Source organism: Raphanus sativus, chromosome 8 (assembly GCF_000801105.2).
Source record: "Raphanus sativus cultivar WK10039 chromosome 8, ASM80110v3, whole genome shotgun sequence".
Taxonomy (NCBI): Eukaryota; Viridiplantae; Streptophyta; class Magnoliopsida; order Brassicales; family Brassicaceae; genus Raphanus; species Raphanus sativus.
In genome coordinates, this window is record NC_079518.1 from 24,275,828 (window position 1) to 24,294,516 (window position 18,689).

Consider the following 18,689-nt stretch of genomic DNA (forward strand, 5'->3'; position numbering starts at 1 on the left):
ACCATATTGAAACAAACGATGATACTAGAAATGGAAGTACTGACCTCGGTGTATTTTAATGTGCTGTGGAGGAGTAGTCGCAGGGGAAGATCCGGAGAAGGGAAGCTGGAAAAGTCGGCGTAGGAGCGGTGAGCTACAGTGTCAGTGAAAGATAAAAGCGAGAAGAATCTAGTTCTGCCACAATCATCACTGAAATGGCCAGGAGAACATACAACATTAGACATTTCAGCACAATGGAAGAGCAGATTGTTGAAATTGTTACACTTTTAGAGCCAAAGAGTTGGAGATGTGGCCCAAGTTGACTCCGTACCTATGCTGGAATGAAGAGGAGAAAGCGTCACTGCAGGGATCAAACCGTTGAATCATCTATTTGGTAGATTTGTAAATCCAATCAATGTTGACATCCCATGAAGACATGTCAAAATATTGGGTAAATTGGGGTTTCGATATTAGGTGGTGGTGCTTGTGTCAAAGGAAAGGGGTTGAGGCAGCTGAAACCATCATGAAGCCGTCATATGTTGTATGTTGATTGATATCAATATAAGCCGAAGAGAAATGAGTGAGAACAAAAATATGAGTATAAACCGTTGCCAAAGTAGAGAGAAGACAACGACAATGATACATAGGAGACGCCAACGAAAAGGATACATAGGCGACGCCAGCGAGCTTCTGCTCCGCTGGCTTCCTAAACTTTAAACAAAGATGGTTCTTCGATTATCATGTCATGGAGAAACGTGAACGAACTCTTCCTTTTTCTCCTTGATAAGAGAACTCCATACTAGTAATTTATATAGTTTATTGTACTGTATATAATAACTAGAAATTAGTTTGTGCTGCGAGTGAGAATTTTTGCTTCACTAAGTGTTCGGAAAGATTTTTTTTTTAGTTTCAAATTTGGTTATACACTATGTGTAAACCATTATTTCTATAAGTTATTTCCTGATATAGGACGAAAATATATTGAGCCTCAAAATTGTTACAGTTGATTAAAATTGCATAATACTGTACCATAGTTGTGATTCTTTGTATGAGAAGTGTTTTATTTTTATTTAGCTAGTGCATATATTTTTTTTTATTTGAGATGCAATCTAGAACAAAGATTGTTTTAAGATTTCCTTGTCGGCTTTTTGAATTGTTTTGGAAGGGCTTGTTCAAATTTAGGATAGCCATCGAGAAAAAAATATTTCCTTAGGATTTTCTTAAGCGTTTTATAGAAATTATTTGGTTTTGATCTTTTAAAAAGGTTTTCGAAAAATGGTTCAAGTCAACCTGAAAATGTTCAATAACCGACATTATTTACTATAATGTTCAATACTTACTATCCTAACATTTTTCGTTTTTAAATATAAAATTTTCAGGAAACTTTTCCTAAATATTTTACTTACTATTCTGACATTTTTATTTTTTAACTAAATATTAAAATTTTAGAAAATCTTTCCTACACATTTTACTTGTTATCCTAACATTTTTTTTTAAAAAAATATTACATTTTTAAGAAGTCCTTCCTAAATATTTTACATACTATCATAAAATGATATATATGTAAGCTTGTTAATACATGCTATCCTAACATTTTTCCTTATTAAATATTAATTTTCAAGAAGCACTTTCTAAATATTTTACTTGCTATTCATAACATTTTATTTTTAATTAAATATTAAATTTTCTGGAATCCCTTCCTAAATATTTTACTTGCTATTCTAACATTTTTTAATTAAATATATATTTTTTAGAATATCCTTCCTAAATATTTTACTTGCTATCCTAACATTTTACTTTTAATTAAATATTACATTTTTAGGAAGGTCTTGCAAAATATTTTAATTGCTATCACAAATATGATATATATATACATAAGTTTGTTAATACATACATTTTTACTTGCTATCATAATATTTTTCATTAACATATTTGCCATATTAACATTTTTTAAAATTAAATATTAAATTTTAGGAAGTTCTTTATGAATATGTTATTTTCTATCCTAAATATGATATTTTTTAAGTTTGTTAATATATACATTTTGACTTGCTCTTCTAACATTTTTCCATTTTAATTAAATATTAAATTTTTAAGAAGCTGTTCTTAAATATTTTATTTATTATCCTAACATTTTCCTTTCTAATTCAATGTTAAATTTTATATAGCTCTTCTTAATATTTTACTTGTTATCCTAACATTTTCGTTTTAGTTAAATATTAAATTTTCAGGATACTCTTGCTAAATATGTAAATTGCTATCCTAAATATTATATATATGTATTTTTTGTTAATATATACATTTTGACTTGATATTCTAACATTTTTCCCTTTTAATTAAATATTAAATTTCAAGAAACCATTGCTAACTATTTTACTTGATATCCTAACATTTTTTTTTTTAATTGAATATTAAATGCTCAGGAAATCCTTCTTAAATAGGTTATTCACCATCCTGACATTTTCTTATTTAATTAAATATTACATTTTCAGGAAGTCCTTCATGAATATGTTACGTACTTTCCTAAATATGATATATATGTAAGTTTTTTAACATATACAATTTAACTTGCTATTCTAACAATTTTATTTTTTTAATTATATATTAAATTTTTAAGAAGAAATTCTTGAATATTTTACTTGATATCTTAACATTTTCCTTTTTAATTAAATATTAAATTTTCAGGAACGCCTTCCTGACTATGTTATTTGCTATCCTGACATTTTTTATTTAATTAAATATTACATTTTCAGGAAGTCCTTCATAAATATGTTACTATCTATCCTAAATATGATATATATATATATATATATATATATATTAGTTTTGTTAATATATACATTTTAAAATACAAAAACTTTTGCTTAATTTACTTTTCAAAATTAGACAACTGAATTTGATTCTTACCAATATGCTGTAGAAATCTTTAATTTTGGCTAAACACATGACATATGTAAGTTGAGACTTTGGCTTCAATGCATTAAAATATGTTCTAGAAACTCATCCTAAATATACTACATGTTATCCTATATGATAACTTAATTTGATTCTTACCAATCTGGTGTACAAATATTTTACTTGCAACCATATAATATGATATATATATGTAATTTTGTTAATATATACTTTTTTACTTGCTATCCTAACATTTTTTCTTATTAGATATTTAATTTCCAGGAAACACTTCCTAAATATTTTACTTGCTATCCTTACATTTTCTATTTAATTAAATATCAAATTTTCAGGAAGCATTTTCTTAATATTTTACTTACTATCCTAATATTTAGTCTTTTTAGTTAAATATTAAGTTTTCAGGAAGCCATTCCTAAACATTTTAATTGATAACCTAATATTTTTTTTCTTTTTAATTAAATATTAAATTTTTAGTAAGCTCTTTCTAAATATTTTACTTGCTACCCTAACATTTTTTATTTTTAATTAAATATTAAATTTTAGGAAAACCTTCCTAAATATTTTACTTGATATCCTAATATTTTTTTCATTTTTAATTAAATATTAAATTTTCAGGAAGTCATTCCTAAATAGTTTACTTGCTACCATATATATGATATATATATATATATGTAAGTTTGTTAATATATAGATATTTTACTTGCTATCCTAACATTTTTCTTATTAAATATTAAAGTTTGAGGAAGCATTTCCTAATACTTTACTTGCTATCCTAATATTTTTTAATTAAATATCAAATTTTTCAGGAAACATTTTCTTAATGTTTTACTTGCTATCCTAATATTTATTCTTTTTAGTTAAATATTAAATTTTCATGAAGCCCTTCCTATAATTTTTTCAGTATAATCCCTTTAAATTAATAATCTATAAATTAATATATACAAAACTCTCTATAAAATAATATAATTTTATAGTCCCAAATTGAGTTTTTGGTTCATATTATATCGATAAATCAAAAATCTCTATAAATTAATAAAAATGTAGTTTTGGTGTATTTCCAACATCATTAATTTATAGAGGTTTCACTATACTTGATAACCTAATATTTTTTTATTTTTAATTGATATATTAAATTTTCAGTAAGCTCTTTCTAAATATTTTACTTGCTATCCTAACATTCTTTTTTCTTTTTAATTAAATATTAAATTTTCAGGAAGTCATTCCTAAATATTTTACTTGATATCCTAACAGTTTTTCATTTTTAATTAAATATTAAATTTTGAGTAAGCCCTTCCAAAACAATTCAATTTTGAAGGATCGGCTGTCTGCACATGAAATTAGAGAAGAAACCATTAGGAGGAAGATCCTTAATTTTGGCTAATCATGTCTATATAAATGAGATTTTGCTAGATTACACTCAGAATATATTCTGGAAACTCATCCCAAATATGTTACATGATATCCTAAATAAAATATATATTTAATAACTGAGACTCTGCTCGAATACCCTTATTAAATTTCTTTCCAAATATTTAGATAAATGATTGTTTAACATTCATTACACGCTTTGATTCTCTTCGAAAACAGACTTATGCAAGAAAACACACTTTTTTTAAAACTCATCCCGAAAGTGCCAAGCTTTCCTAGATAACATATGTGTTTTATAATGATACCACATTTAACATTTCTTGATAGAATTATTGAAAATGTTCAAGCTATCCTATTTTAATGTTCTCTGTTTGATATGTGCTCTCTATTTTGTAGACAGTGAACTTTATTTGGTGATTTCTATAGCCAATGAATTTTCTTATTGATTTTGATTATGTTTTTTTTTTGAAAGATTAAGTTCCAAATTAGGATAGACATCCTGAACAAAGATTGTCTAACATTCCTTAAACGCTTTTGATTCTCTTGGAAAACAGACTTATGCAAGAAAACACACTTATTTTTTTTTTTGGAAACTCATCCTGAAAGTGCCACAAGCTTTCCTAGATAATATATGTGTTTTATAATTATACTACATTTAATATTTTCTTGATAGAATTACTGAAAATGCTTCAAGACATCCTAAAAATTATTCAATTCATTACAAACTTCGTAGGAACATTCCATACTTGCCCAAGTCAACATTAATAGCAAACAAAGTTCAAAAACATAGTCTAAACTAAACAGAAAAGGAGTGTGACATGTTTGGTTTCTCTAATCTTCCTTGAAATCGTTTCTTCTGCTTGATTCGGCTTGAATGGTGTCAGTCTGGAAAAATCAGGAAGGCTATCATGCTTATGTACAAAAACTTCCAAAACTACTTGAAATTTTCCAAAATGGCTTGGCAATTATTTTGTCGTGACAGCAAAAATTAGTTGAACTGTTTATGATTTGTCCTGACAAAATCTCAGGGGAAACAAGATATTCTTGAAACAAAATCTCAGGGGAAACAAGATATCTCCAGAATTACAATGGAAATGAGTAGTGGTTCACACAAGAAACAAAATCTGAGAGAGGTAAAAATTGGAAGTAGGAGATATGACCTTGTTTCCTGTTAAAATCAGAGACAGCAAAAACTTCAAAACAGAGTTTAAGCAATGAGTCACATACTTGCAACTCTCTGGCAATGCACTGATAATAAGGAAGACCAGTGACCACAACCCTACCCACCTGTTTAAAAACAAAATAAAATCAAATCCGTGCGATCAGATACATAACATACTCACTAGGTATGAACAGAGAGAAACGTTCACACTTACAGGTTGTTCCAAGAGAGAATTGGTTTCGAGATAAACACGACAGATTACGATGACGTTAGGTATCATGTGTCCCCCATCTCCGCCTCCACCTGCCAACGCGATGCAGCTCCGGGAGGTCCACGTCGAAGACTCGCAGCCGTCTTCGGAATTCTCCTTACCCTTATAAATTTTTTATCTAACGGTTTCTTCAGGGATCCAGTGTGCTGCGAAGATCGGCCCGTAAGTCTGCGTATTCGCCATTGCTTCTCCTCCTCCTCCGTGTCTCCTTCTTCTTAGCCGCGTTGCGGCCCGTCGAATAGATAGAGAAGAAGAATGGTTCTGATTTTTTTTTTTTTTTTTCTGTTTTTAATTAATTTTAAAACAAGGGTACTAAGAACATTTTGCCCATTAATGAATGTCATTTCTGTGATTTTCTTCTTCTGGTGCTATTCAGGAGACAAAAACTTCAAAAGTGTCATTATGGAGAATTGCCTTTTATATATTGTACATAAAACTTTTAGAAATTTATAAAAACTCCAAAAAGGTTTAAAATTGAAAATAGTTTTATAAAATAATAAAACTTTATAAATTTCACAAAACAACAAATTAAATAAATAAACCACAAAATCACAATCAAAATATATCTAAACCACAACCTAACAACAAAATCTAACATCTAATTCATAAAATTCTTTATCCTAACATAAATGCAACATTCAAAACCTAAAATTCACAATTTCACAATCTAAAAGTAACATAAGTCAAATGAGAAAAGGAAAGAGGTGACTTACGTAATTTGTGAGGTGGATTTGAGGAGTCTAAGGCTTAAAATCGCCAGATTAGAAAGAGAGAGATGGAGAGAATTTGTGTGGTTTAGAGAGAGAGAGAGAAGAGAAATGAGGAAAAAGAAGGGGTTTACATTTTTTATTTTGGCTCTTCACGAAAAATTAAGCGGAATTTTTTGGGAAATTTTATTTCCGACGAATATACCATTTTCATCAGAAATTTGTCGGAATATACCATTTTGTCGAAATATATCATATTCGTCGGAATATACCATAATCTTCGGAAATTCGTCAGAAATATATTCGTCAGAAATTTTTGATGAATTTCCGACGAATTACGTATTGGGGTTTCAGAATATAGAAAAAAATAGACCGATAATAGCCATTGAATTGATGATTTTTAGGGGTTTATAATATTCATAATGTTTGGAAACACTTGAAAACACTCAAATTAAAGATTGTAAGATGGATCACCGTAAAGTATTTTCTTAAGTGTATAAATGTTAAAGAGAAAGATTATGTATCCGTTGCATGCATCCATATATATATATATATATATATATATATATATATATATCTTTAAATAATTGAGGTATTATTAACCCACATCATATTTATCATTTAATATATGTCATGGTGATCTTGTAGGTATCCATTTGAACATTTATTTTGAATATTTTATACTTAAAACTCAAGTTCCTCGGATATTTCTGAAGAAATATCTGAAGAATTTCCTACAAATTTCTTTGCTATCCGTCGGAATTTCGTACCCAAATCTATACACTAAATTGTTTAATCTTCCTCGAGAGTCACCAGTATTTCGTCGATTATTTCAGACGAAAAAAGTTTGTCAAAAATTCCTAGGATATTTTCAATGAATGGTAAAATTTCATATTCTTCGTAAATTCGTCAAAAATTCCTCAGAAATTTCCAACGAATATTTCTTCTGTCAGAATTTTCCTCAGATATTACTATATATGTTTTATTGTAGTGCTACTCCCTACTCTGTGTGAGTAGTGTTTGAGTTTCAGTCTGCACCGCTACCATTTGTGCTTTAGTCCATAGTATTGCTTATGTCTCTGCCAACTGTAAAGTATCTCTAGAATCTTTACCAGTACCGCGGTTAAAAATATTATCATTAAAATATATCATAGAATCCAATTAAATTGACGGTCTTCTATGCCTGTTGCAATCCTTCAAAAAAAAAAATCCATATTCGCATAAACCGATTGCATAGGAAAACTAAATGGTTTGTGGAGGTCCTTGAGAGAGCCTATACTTTAATGGCAGAAGGACATTCAAGGACATGGTTCATCGTTTCCTCATTTGCTCCACATCTTTTACAGTGTGTTTCACACTTTATCCCTCGAATTTTGAGTTTCTCTTTACTGGTAAACTCAAAATAATTTTCCAAAGAAAATGTTTCAGCTTTATAAAGTATTTAATTTTTCATGAATAAGCCTATAAATCCTTAGTATATGGGCCGAAAAATGGTGCATGCATTTCTCTATCCAGATAGAGATGTTCTACTTCATATCCAAACTTAAATGTGTACCTTCCATACAATGTAAAGTACCATCTGTCTTTATCAGTGGATTGTATACGTCTCAATGGAATAATCTTACTGAGTGTCATGCTGTCTGTGACAACCAAAGTCTTAATTACCTAATGTATTCCATGTTTGTGATGTAGGATTGATTAGGACTGGACAAACAGACCAAATCCGAAAATCTAAACTGAACTTCTCGGGAATGTAGATGATTGCATCACGGACATCCCAATCAGAAATGGAACTTACTCGACTTTCTTAATATTATGCAATAAAAACTTACTTTGAAAGTGGTGTCTGAATGACGAAATATCACATTTTTTTACATTTACTAATTATTTAATTAAATTGTTTTAAGAGCATGTTCCAACGGGGAACTACAAGAGTTAAATTGCATTATTACATAAAATACATCTTGTATTCATCAACTTAAGTCAATTTGTTAATGTTTTTGTGTGATATACAGTGCAATTTCCCATAATTTAACAGCAATTTTTCTTTGTCATATCAATATTCAAGTTATTTACATAAAAAAGAAACTAAAAACCTAATAATAAAGAAGGTCGGAAATGTGAATGTCTAATGTTTTTATATGAGTCTCTCTTGGTTTTACCAACCAATATAATTTTGTTTAAAAAAATATAGTAGTAGTTAACAAAAAAAAATATATTTTTAACATCGTCACCAAAATACTAAACTTTAATTCCAAAACAGTAAACACTAAATCTTAAAAATAGTAAATCATTAATCATAAACTCTAAACCCTTAGATAAATCATAAACTCTAAATCCTAGTCTTTGAACCCTTGGATAAACCCTAAAACCCTTAGATAAACCCAAAACCCTTGGATAGACACTAAACCATAAACACTAAACACTAAATCTTAAAAAGACTAAACTCTTAATCCTAAACCTTAAACCTATAATCTTTAAAATATTTTTAATATCGTCAACAAAACACTAAACCCTAAATCCTAAACTCTAAATCTTAAACACTATACTCTAAATTCTTGGGTAAACCATAAACTCTTTAGTATTTATCCAAGGGTTTAGGATTTAGGATTAAATGTTTAAATTTTTAAGATTTAGTGTTTGATGATTATTATTTAGACTAGAATTTATCCAAGGGTTTAGGGTTTTATTTATGATTTCAGATTTACCTAAAAGTTTATGGTTTAATATTTATGATTTAGGTTTACTATTTTGGATTTAGGGTTTAATATTTTACTGACAACGTTAAATTATGTTTAAAATAATTGGCAATAACAAATATATTTTTATTTATTTTAATATTTTTATTTTAAAAACATAATATAATTTGATAAATATTTTGTTTCATTTTAAAAATATATTAAATATGAAATATTAAAATCTTATTGATCGGTGAATCTGTAGGGTTAATCTATATTGATTGATTGACAATTACTACTATATTTTATTTATTTTCATCCAAATGGTAAACTCAAGATAAACTCTTTTTATATTAACGAATATGTAAATTATTCATGATCTTTTCGGTTGACAAAAAAAGATTCATGATCTCTTCGTTCTTGATATTCCATACGAATCACTTTTGTCCGGAGCACCACGTGACAAATAAAGGCAAGACAGTAATAACAGAACAAGAGGAACAGGAAAAACAATGTGAACCATAAAGGACAAATACATTAATTACAGAAATCCCACTAGAGGAATGGGGATCGCGGTGTGATTACTCCGACGGCCGTTCCTCACCGCTAAATGTTGAATAGGCGGCGGAGGACGGTTACGGAAAGCTACTTCGATTGATTCTGCCAAGGCAGCGACGAAATCTACTGTTAGTTTCACCAACTCGATGCAAATCTCAAGTTTCATAGTCACCATTTCGGACGAAGAACAACAACTTTTTCCTTTTAATATCCTCTTTGATTTCTGCTTCTCTCTATTTTCCGCGTCTTCCAGATATAGTGCTCGTCTTTGCTAAGTCTTGCATGAAAAAACCAAAGGTATATATACAAATATCCAAATTATTATTTTATTTTAATGGTTTATGATAAATGGTCGACTAAAATACAACGTGGCATTTATACTTGCAAGCAATTATTAGCAACTTTTTGTTTTCTGTTCTTTGGAAGATGCTTCGTTGGCCTTTGGTTTATACGAAGAGCCAATAATTCCTAGGGGGCGTTTCTTTGCATGCAAGATTGCAAATATATGTATATTTACAGAATACGCACATGGGTACTAATAACGTATCTGCCTAAATAATTTTAATATAATAGTATATGGTATTAGTGTCAGTGCCGTCCCAAACAATTAGGTGGCTTAAAGCATTTAAAAAAAATTGGCTTTCTTAAAAAAACATTGTCTCCTCTCTACAACATCGCCTCAAAGCAAAATTATGTGTGTCTATAGAAAAGTTTAAAGTTTTTTATAAAGGGAAATTGCAGGCCATGACAATAGCAAAACCAAAAAAAAAAATTTACCCATATGAATTTCTTGGTTATGATATTTCAACAATATTTCCTATATTATCCTTTCTCACTTTCCCATTTCTTTTTAACTAATTTTATCTGTTCAAAAATAACTTATTCAAATTTTTTACATATCTATAAAAAACATAGATTTTTTTCTGTATATGACATGTTTTGAATTTTGTAAAACTAACATAATTTATAAAATTGAATATATACAGTTATAATGTAATTATGTGCTATTCTACTTATAAAATATAGAATAGAATTATAAATTATATAATCTTTCTTTCATCTCTCATATTTTTTCTCTACTCATATATACATCCATGTCTTCCTCTTTTTTTCTCTCTTTCTATCTCTTTCTCATCTCACCTTTCTCTATTCATTCTTGTGTTATATTTCTTTTTTTTTTACCATATAATGTTCAAATAATATATTTTGTATTATATTCTATTTACGAAATATAGAATAGGATTGTTTTTATGTTCCATCAATTTGTCATCCTCTTTCTCCTTCTCTTCCATCCATCTTTCTCTCTCTTTTTCCATCGTGTAAACTATTCTAATTTTCTTCATAATCCCTATCCCTATATCATGCGTCATATGTTCCATACTATTTTAAATTACTGTATAATATGATACATTTCTTTTTCTCTTCTTTTGCAATTTGTATCTCCTTCTTTGCCTTCTGATTCTTCTTACTCACTATTTGATCAGTTACACTATTTTATTCTTCAACACCGTCGCCATTCATCATCTCTTTCTCTAAGGAAATTTTAGAGAAGAACATATATACAAAATTTATGGGTGTATCGAGTATTCCATACCATAATATGTATAGCATAGTCACGTAATGGATAAGGGTTTGGGTTTAGGGTTTAGGATTAGGGTTTGGTTTAGGATATATGGTTTGGGTTTAGGGTATATGGTTTGGGTTTAGGGTATATAGTTCAGGTTTAGGGTTCAGAGTTTGGGTTTAGGGTATATGGTTCAGGTTTAGGGTTCAAACTTTTGGTTTAGGGTTTATGGTTTAGGGTTTGGGTTTAGGGCATATGGTTTGGGTTTAGGGTTTGGGTTTAGGGTTTAGGGTTTGAGTTTAGAGTATATGGTTTGGGTTTAGGGTCTAGAGTTTGGGTTTAGGGTTCAGAGTTTGGGTTTAGAGTATATGGTTTGGGTTTAGGGCATATGGTTTGGGTTTAGGGTTTGGTTTTAGGGTTTAGGATTTGAGTTTAGGGTATATGGTTTGGGTTTAGGGTATATGGTTTGGGTTTAGGGTTCAAAGTTTGGGTTTAGGTTATATGGTTCGGGTTTAGAGTTCAGAGTTTGGGTGTAAGGTTTATGGTTTGGGTTTAGAGTATATGGTTTGGGTTTAGGGTTTAGTTCTAAGGTTTAGAGTTTAGAATTTTGGTTTAGGGTATATGAATTTGTGTTTGTTTGTTTATTTTTACCTATACTATATGATTTCAATTTAGGGTTTGGGTTTCAGTCTCTCTCTCTCTCTCTCTTCATTCACATACACTTCCACATACTATACTATATGGCCATCACATATAGAATACCAAATTGTTTCAATTTGTACTATATTAATGAAATATGTTTTATCATATGTTGTATCATACTAAACCATCTATACTATGAATAAATACGCTCTTTTATATTAGATATTGTGTTTATTCCATTAAACACTATAAATAAATAATATTAAGCAAATTAAATTATTTTCTATTGTTTCATTTCTGTTTGACATATCTATTCTATATAGATAATATAAATAGAATAGTATATGATGCAGTGTGTGACACACAAACGTTCACGCGCTACGGAGGACTTCAGCGTCTATTTATGGAGTAAAAAGACACGATTCTCAAGTCATGACTATATTCTTAATTGATTAGTCTTTTATGAATATACAGCAAAATCCCCCTTTTATAAATCATGACTGGGAAGAGTTTTTTTTGTCTGTTAGATAAGTTTTTTTTTTTTTTTTTTACATGAAAATTATATTAATCTGCCCGTTAAACGGGAATTCAAAGTGTGATTACAAGGCTGATTAGAACAAAACATCTTAGAAACATTCAATTACAAAGATCGTTTCGCCCACCCACTTAACCCGGCACGTTCCACTAACCCGTTCTCGAAATTCCTAAGATACCGGATGCCGTTCTCAACCTTTGACTAAGCCACATCTATGTGAGGTTCTCCTAGTTTCTTAGGATGCCGGGAATATCCGTGTAATCTCCGGAGTAGCTAGCATCTAGTGAACGCCTCAGATAAGTTAAATTTCCTTTCATTGTCTGAAAAGTTAAATTTCCTTCCACTCTGTCAGATAAGTTAAATTTCCTTTCATTGTCTGATAGCTATAACACTAGACAATGGAAATTCGTAAAAAAGAATGAAAAAAATTATCGGCGATCATGCAATTTTGATATTAATATCAACTCAAAAATAAAAAAGGCTTGTAAACAAAATTTAAGATGTGGCCTAAATATTTTTTACAAAATATGTGGTCTAAAGCATGTGCTTTAGCTGCCTTAAAGGAGGAACAGACCTGATTAGTGTACAGAGAAGCAAAGATTCTTAAACATTAAATAAATCCACCTAAAGGACATTTAAATCACGTTGGTTCTGAACTTAAATCTATACTAGATTTTGACCCGCGCTTTGGAAGCGCGGAATATTTTACGATAAAAAATTTCACTAATAACTTAACAAATATTTTGGTAATTTTTAAAAGAGTGTGTATTTAAAATACTTTTGCATTTAAATCAGTCTTTTTAAATTCAACCCGATTGTAACTATACCCGTTAATCCGGAGATCTGACAATTCAATTTTAGTTTTTAAAATATTCATATTAAAAAATCACTAAAACCCGAGACTAACCGATTGAACTGATGGATGACCGATATGTAATTTAAAATCTAATTAGATTTAAATTGTAATAGTTCATAATTTGTAATCTTATAATCCAAATTTTAAAGTTCATTATTTTGCAATTTATGAAAATATGACGTTTCTACAAAATTTTAAAGAGAAAATGATAGATATAAGATAATAAGATTAATTATTGTATTGTTTGGAAAAATTGATAGTAGTACAAAAATATTTTGTTTGGAAACATTGATAATAGTATAAAGAAATAAGTATATTGTTTGAAAACATAGATAGTAGTATAAAGAAATGAACATTTGTGATTTAATGTAGATTTAACTATAAAGTATAAAAGTGTATTTAATTTAAAAACTTACAAAATAAATGTTAGGTCCAATATAATGTTTCTGTTTTAATAAGATAGATACAGTACTGATAATAACGTATCTGCCTAAATAATTTTAATATAATAGTAAATGGTATTATGGTGTATTAGTGTACAGAGAAGCAAAGATTCTTAAACATTAAATAAATCCACCTAAAGGACATTTAAATCACGTTGATTCTGAACTTAATAAATCTATATATAGTAATGATAATAACGTATCTGCCTAAATAATTTTAATATAATAGTATATGGTATTATTGTGTATTAGTGTACAGAGAAGCAAAGATTCTTAAACATTAAATAAATCCACCTAATGGACATTTAAATCACGTTGATTCTGAACTAGAATCTATATATAGTAATGCTGTTCGGGATCTGAATTTATAATCAATTAAATTCATTTTTTCTTCTAAATCAGCATGTTATTAATAGCTTCATTAATTAACTAGGACACGAATGTTGTTTGTACAGATTTTTTCTTGTGTAACTCTCGTGAATATTAGTGTTACAGATCGTATTATGCAAATGAAAAAGATCGGCTAAACATTATCGTGATTCTATCATTCTACGGCTATAGTTAGATGGATCAGAACGAAAAATCATACTGGTGGGTCAGTGCCAGACCAACCTTTAATAATGTCTCAATCAAAATTTAAAATTATGTCTTTGTATAGATTTTATCAATATCGTAAAACAGTAGAAAATAACGTAGATATTAATTAAAAAAAAATCAAAACCAATAATCTGTTTATAAAAACAGTGATATTATACACTTATTATTAGAAATATAATTTATTTACATTTTTTCTTCAAAATCATCCATTAAAATTATATAGTCAAGTTTTTAAACCATAACTATTTCAATTGATAATATAGCTAACCTATTTTTTTCTGGTTATATGGAAGACCGAAAATAAATCTTTATTAGCATCAATTTTGAAAAACTTTTCTCAACTGTGGCGATTACACCGAAATATGCGATACACAATTTATATGTTTCAAACTTTTTTGGACATTGATTATCAAAAGATCTTTAGTTTCTTAAATAAATCATCACCAATTACACATGAAAGCGTAACATTCCATAAAGAAACTTCTAGATTCAAACATAATGCCCTCAAAATATCTTCGATTGCATCTATTAACTTTCTAAAAATTAAACAAAAATCTAAAAAAAATTCATAATTTTGGAATAATTTTGGAATTGTTCAAATCTCAATTCAAGAGAAATTAGAACTAGAGCTTTAACAAATTTTATTCTAACTAAAAATGCTTAGTAAATTATATATTTAACAATAAAACCTACAAGATTTATTTACTGATAGATGCAACTAATTTTTTTTTTTAAAATTATGCTCTACTAATTTGGATGCCCTAATCCGTTGTTTGGGTGGCTTGCCCTCTGGGCCGGCCCTGTGGGTCATGAAGACAGTGGGACAACGATTTGTTATTTGTTTTATTTCTATTTTAAAAATAATATTATGTTATTCTCAAATATGTGCAATGTGTGATATTAGTTATTTTGTGTGTGATCGGTAAACATTAGAGCATGTTTATTGCAGGTTTCTTAGTTTGGGGTTTGTAGCGTAATATAAGATATGGTCTCTTAACTTTTAACTAAAAAAAACTAAGAAATATTTCTTAGATAAGAAATATAAGAAACGTCTCTTAGCTTTTTTAGTTAAAAGCTAAGAGACCGTATCTTAAGGAATGTTATTGGTTTTATAACTTGAAGTCAATTCCAATAGATTTAAAACTGATTAGATTTCAAAAAAATTGTTCAGTTGAGAAGTTAGGATATATGATTTATTAAACTATTTTAAAATCCATGTTGGTGTAAAATGAAATCTATAGGATATTATTTGAAGTCACGATAGAGTTAGGGGGCGGTATTGGTTTTATAACTTGAAGTCAATTCCATTAGATTTAAAACTGATCAGATTTTTTAAAAATTGATTCAGTTGAGAAGTTAGGATATATATGATTTATCAAACTATTTTAAAATCCATGTCAGTATAAAAGTGAAATCTAAAGGATATTATTTGAAGTCTACGAAATATAAATTACATGATTCTATCTATGGAAATTGCCTAAAATACAATTTTCATAATACTACTTTTCATGTTTACACTAATCACTTTTACCACCATTTTTAGTGAATGGTTTAGATTTGAAGGTTTAAGATTTAGGGTTTAGATTTGATATTTTAGGGTTTAGGGTATATAGTTTAGAGTTTAGAGCTGAGGACTTAGGGTTTATAGTTGAGGTTTTGGGTTTTGGGTTTAGGATATTGAATTTAGGGAATAGAGTTTAGGGGGTAAGGTTTAGAGGGTTTTTGGGTTTTGGGCGTTCTCATCTATAGCAGCGGTGGAGGGTTTAACAAAAATTTCTGGCAATAACCTCGTATCACTGTCAGAACAACAACTTGTAGATTGCACAAGTGGTTGTAAACCAGGAAGGATTACTGAAGCTTTCGACTACATCATAAAACACAATGGTATATCTCCAGATTCAGAATACCCTTACCAAGCAAAACCAGGGCAGTGCCATAACGCCAGACCCGCCATAATGATAAAACGGTACGAAATGGTCCCAAGCAACAACGAGTCTGCGTTGCTCGATGCTGTATCAAGACATCCCATATCGGTGGACATTGATGCGAAGATGGATAGTTTCAGGTATTACAAAGAGGGAGTGCTCGATTCGCGGGACTGTGGGACAGAAGTGAATCATGCAGTGGCGCTCGTTGGGTATGGGGTAACGGATGATGGGATCAAGTATTGGTTGGCTAAAAATTCTTGGGGTGAGAATTGGGATGAGAAAGGTTACATTAGGCTCCGTAGAATGGTGGATAATTGGCCTGAAGGAACGTGTGGTTTGGCTCAGTATGCTTATTATCCGGTAGTTTGATGATTAATATTGAAGTGATCATACATTATTATCCTGGTTATGGATTGTTGACATGTGATCTAAATCTTCATCGTAACTTTAAATATTGTAATGCAAGACATCTTATGCTTGTTCTATTATAATCATAATGTATTGTGTCTCTTCTGAATAAAACAATATCGTATTATATATTATCAATACAAATTCTGAAAACAAATTCCAAATTTTACTTCTATTATTTCTTTTGTTAATAAGAAATATGGTCTTTTCGGGACATTCAGTAAGATTAGAACGACATGAAAAACTAGCATGGCTCTAGCGAACTATATTAAGATTAATCAGTTAAGCAAGAAAATCTAACAGAAAATAAAGCAAGCAAAAAGGTATAGATTAGAAAAAAATGAAAAGGTCTTAAAAGATAAAAAAATATGTCTAAATGATCTAAAGAAGAATGGCCACTTAAAAAGAACGTATAAAATGCATCTCAAGCAAAAAATATCAAATACTTAACACATCAATTTTTTTTTCTTTTCAAAAAGTCCTATTTTTTTCAAAAGCTCGTTATCATTACAACATAATTCTCTTGTAAATGAATTACGAACGGCTTGATTATTTTCAAAAAGTATATAGACAAACTTTTATAAAGTTTAAGTATAAGTGATATTTTATTATTTTATTTGTTATCTACCGACTTCATTAACATAATTTTTTTTAACTCACCATCGTTTGTTGACAAAACAAAAAACTCACCATCGTTTTTTTTTTTTTGAATTGAACTCACCATCGTTTTTCTTTTGCAGTCTTTGGATGGGGCGTATTCAGATTAACGAGAAAAAAAATCGGACGAGAGATGTTGGAGGAAATGATTAGGAACTTCACTCAATCTTGTCCTCATCAAACTTAGGTTCAGCAAAAAACACAATAACTTGCCATTGAAAACCTAAAAGTTGAAATTGCCAACTCTACTTAGAAAAAAATACAAGGGAAATTGTATCTAACAACCTAAAAAGGCTATAATTCAGTCTATGCATTATGATATGTTATATATTAATGATGTTTTTGACATACTTACACTTACGCTGTTTTTCATACTTAGATGCTTGATTCACATGTGATTATTTTACTGGGGATGTAAAATTTTAAAACTGACGAAGAGTTTGTCGGAGTTTAATAGCGACAAACAACTTTTGTATTAAAAAAGATAGTTTCAGTAAAAAATCTAAAACGGATAGCTGCAAAAAAAAAGGATTGGCTTGTGGACAAAGGAAGATAAGAGTTACATATTGGAACTATTTTTCGAGCAATGTATTCATATCCTAAAAATAGAGTTAGCGTAAATGAGAAATAAAAGTGTAATGTGTGTAATTTGAAAAACTTATATAAAGTAGTAAATACACACATTAGATATTTGAATTTGGATTTGAGTTTTGATTTATTAGTTGGATTTCTTGTACAATAACTTAATCTTATAAATCAAATATATGTTGATATTTTATATTGATAAATATAAACAAGAAATTCATTTTAAAGTATATTATTTTGTTTGAATTGGTCAAACAATAATAATTTTACTCTTTAATTTCTTGGTCAAAATGTGAAATGAATTCACATAATAATTGATAAAAAATAAAGACTCCATTAATGCATCATGGAATGTTTCATTTTATGTTGAAAAATGAAACTTGTGCTTCTCATTATTTTCTATATAAAGCCGCAAGGCAATGTAGAAAAATATAGATCCACATGAACAATGAACAGAAAAATCCTCCTACATTGAATAGTTATGCTAGTATTTTTTTCATTTGAGTCTGAGAGTACAATACAAAACTAGGGTCGATAGATTCTGTTTTTTCGGTGATGTAAACAGCAACAATGCTGCAGTTGTATCCTGGGAATCTGAGCGCTGTTAAATCGTCATACTACGGGACGTTTAAAGATTTAAGGAAAAAGATTAATCATCTCGACTCTGCAATTCTTATTTATTCGTTTGTTTCGGTATTGTAATTTTGATTTTTGTTCTTATTATCTTTACAAATATCAGTTGTCCTATGGTAGTAAAATAAGGTTCCTACACTCTTAAATCTTTAAATATTGTTTATGCTTTGCACTAACAATACTGATATCTGTTAAAAAGTTGTTT

At 29.0% G+C, this 18,689-nt stretch overlaps 2 protein-coding genes across 2 annotated transcripts; one reads left to right on the plus strand and one right to left on the minus strand.

Moving 5' to 3' along the window:
• Window positions 1-9,410: 9,410 nt before the first annotated feature.
• LOC108821249 (uncharacterized) lies at window positions 9,411-9,917 on the minus strand. Its single transcript, XM_018594295.2, has one exon. It carries the CDS (start codon window positions 9,809-9,811, stop codon window positions 9,620-9,622), a length of 192 nt encoding a protein of 63 aa, XP_018449797.1. The 5' UTR covers window positions 9,812-9,917; the 3' UTR covers window positions 9,411-9,619.
• A 247-nt stretch (window positions 9,918-10,164) lies between these two features.
• LOC108820351 (cysteine endopeptidase RepA-like) lies at window positions 10,165-16,662 on the plus strand. Its single transcript, XM_056993000.1, has 2 exons — window positions 10,165-10,179; window positions 15,989-16,662. The coding sequence occupies exons 1-2, from the start codon at window positions 10,165-10,167 to the stop codon at window positions 16,568-16,570; spliced, it is 597 nt and encodes a 198-aa protein (XP_056848980.1). The 3' UTR covers window positions 16,571-16,662.
• The last annotated feature ends 2,027 nt before the right edge of the window (window positions 16,663-18,689 follow it).

What these genes read in the sequence shown, in the direction of transcription:
- LOC108821249 (XM_018594295.2), bottom strand. Translation starts at nt 9,811, where the DNA reads ATGGTGACTATGAAACTTGAGATTTGCATCGAGTTGGTGAAACTAACA.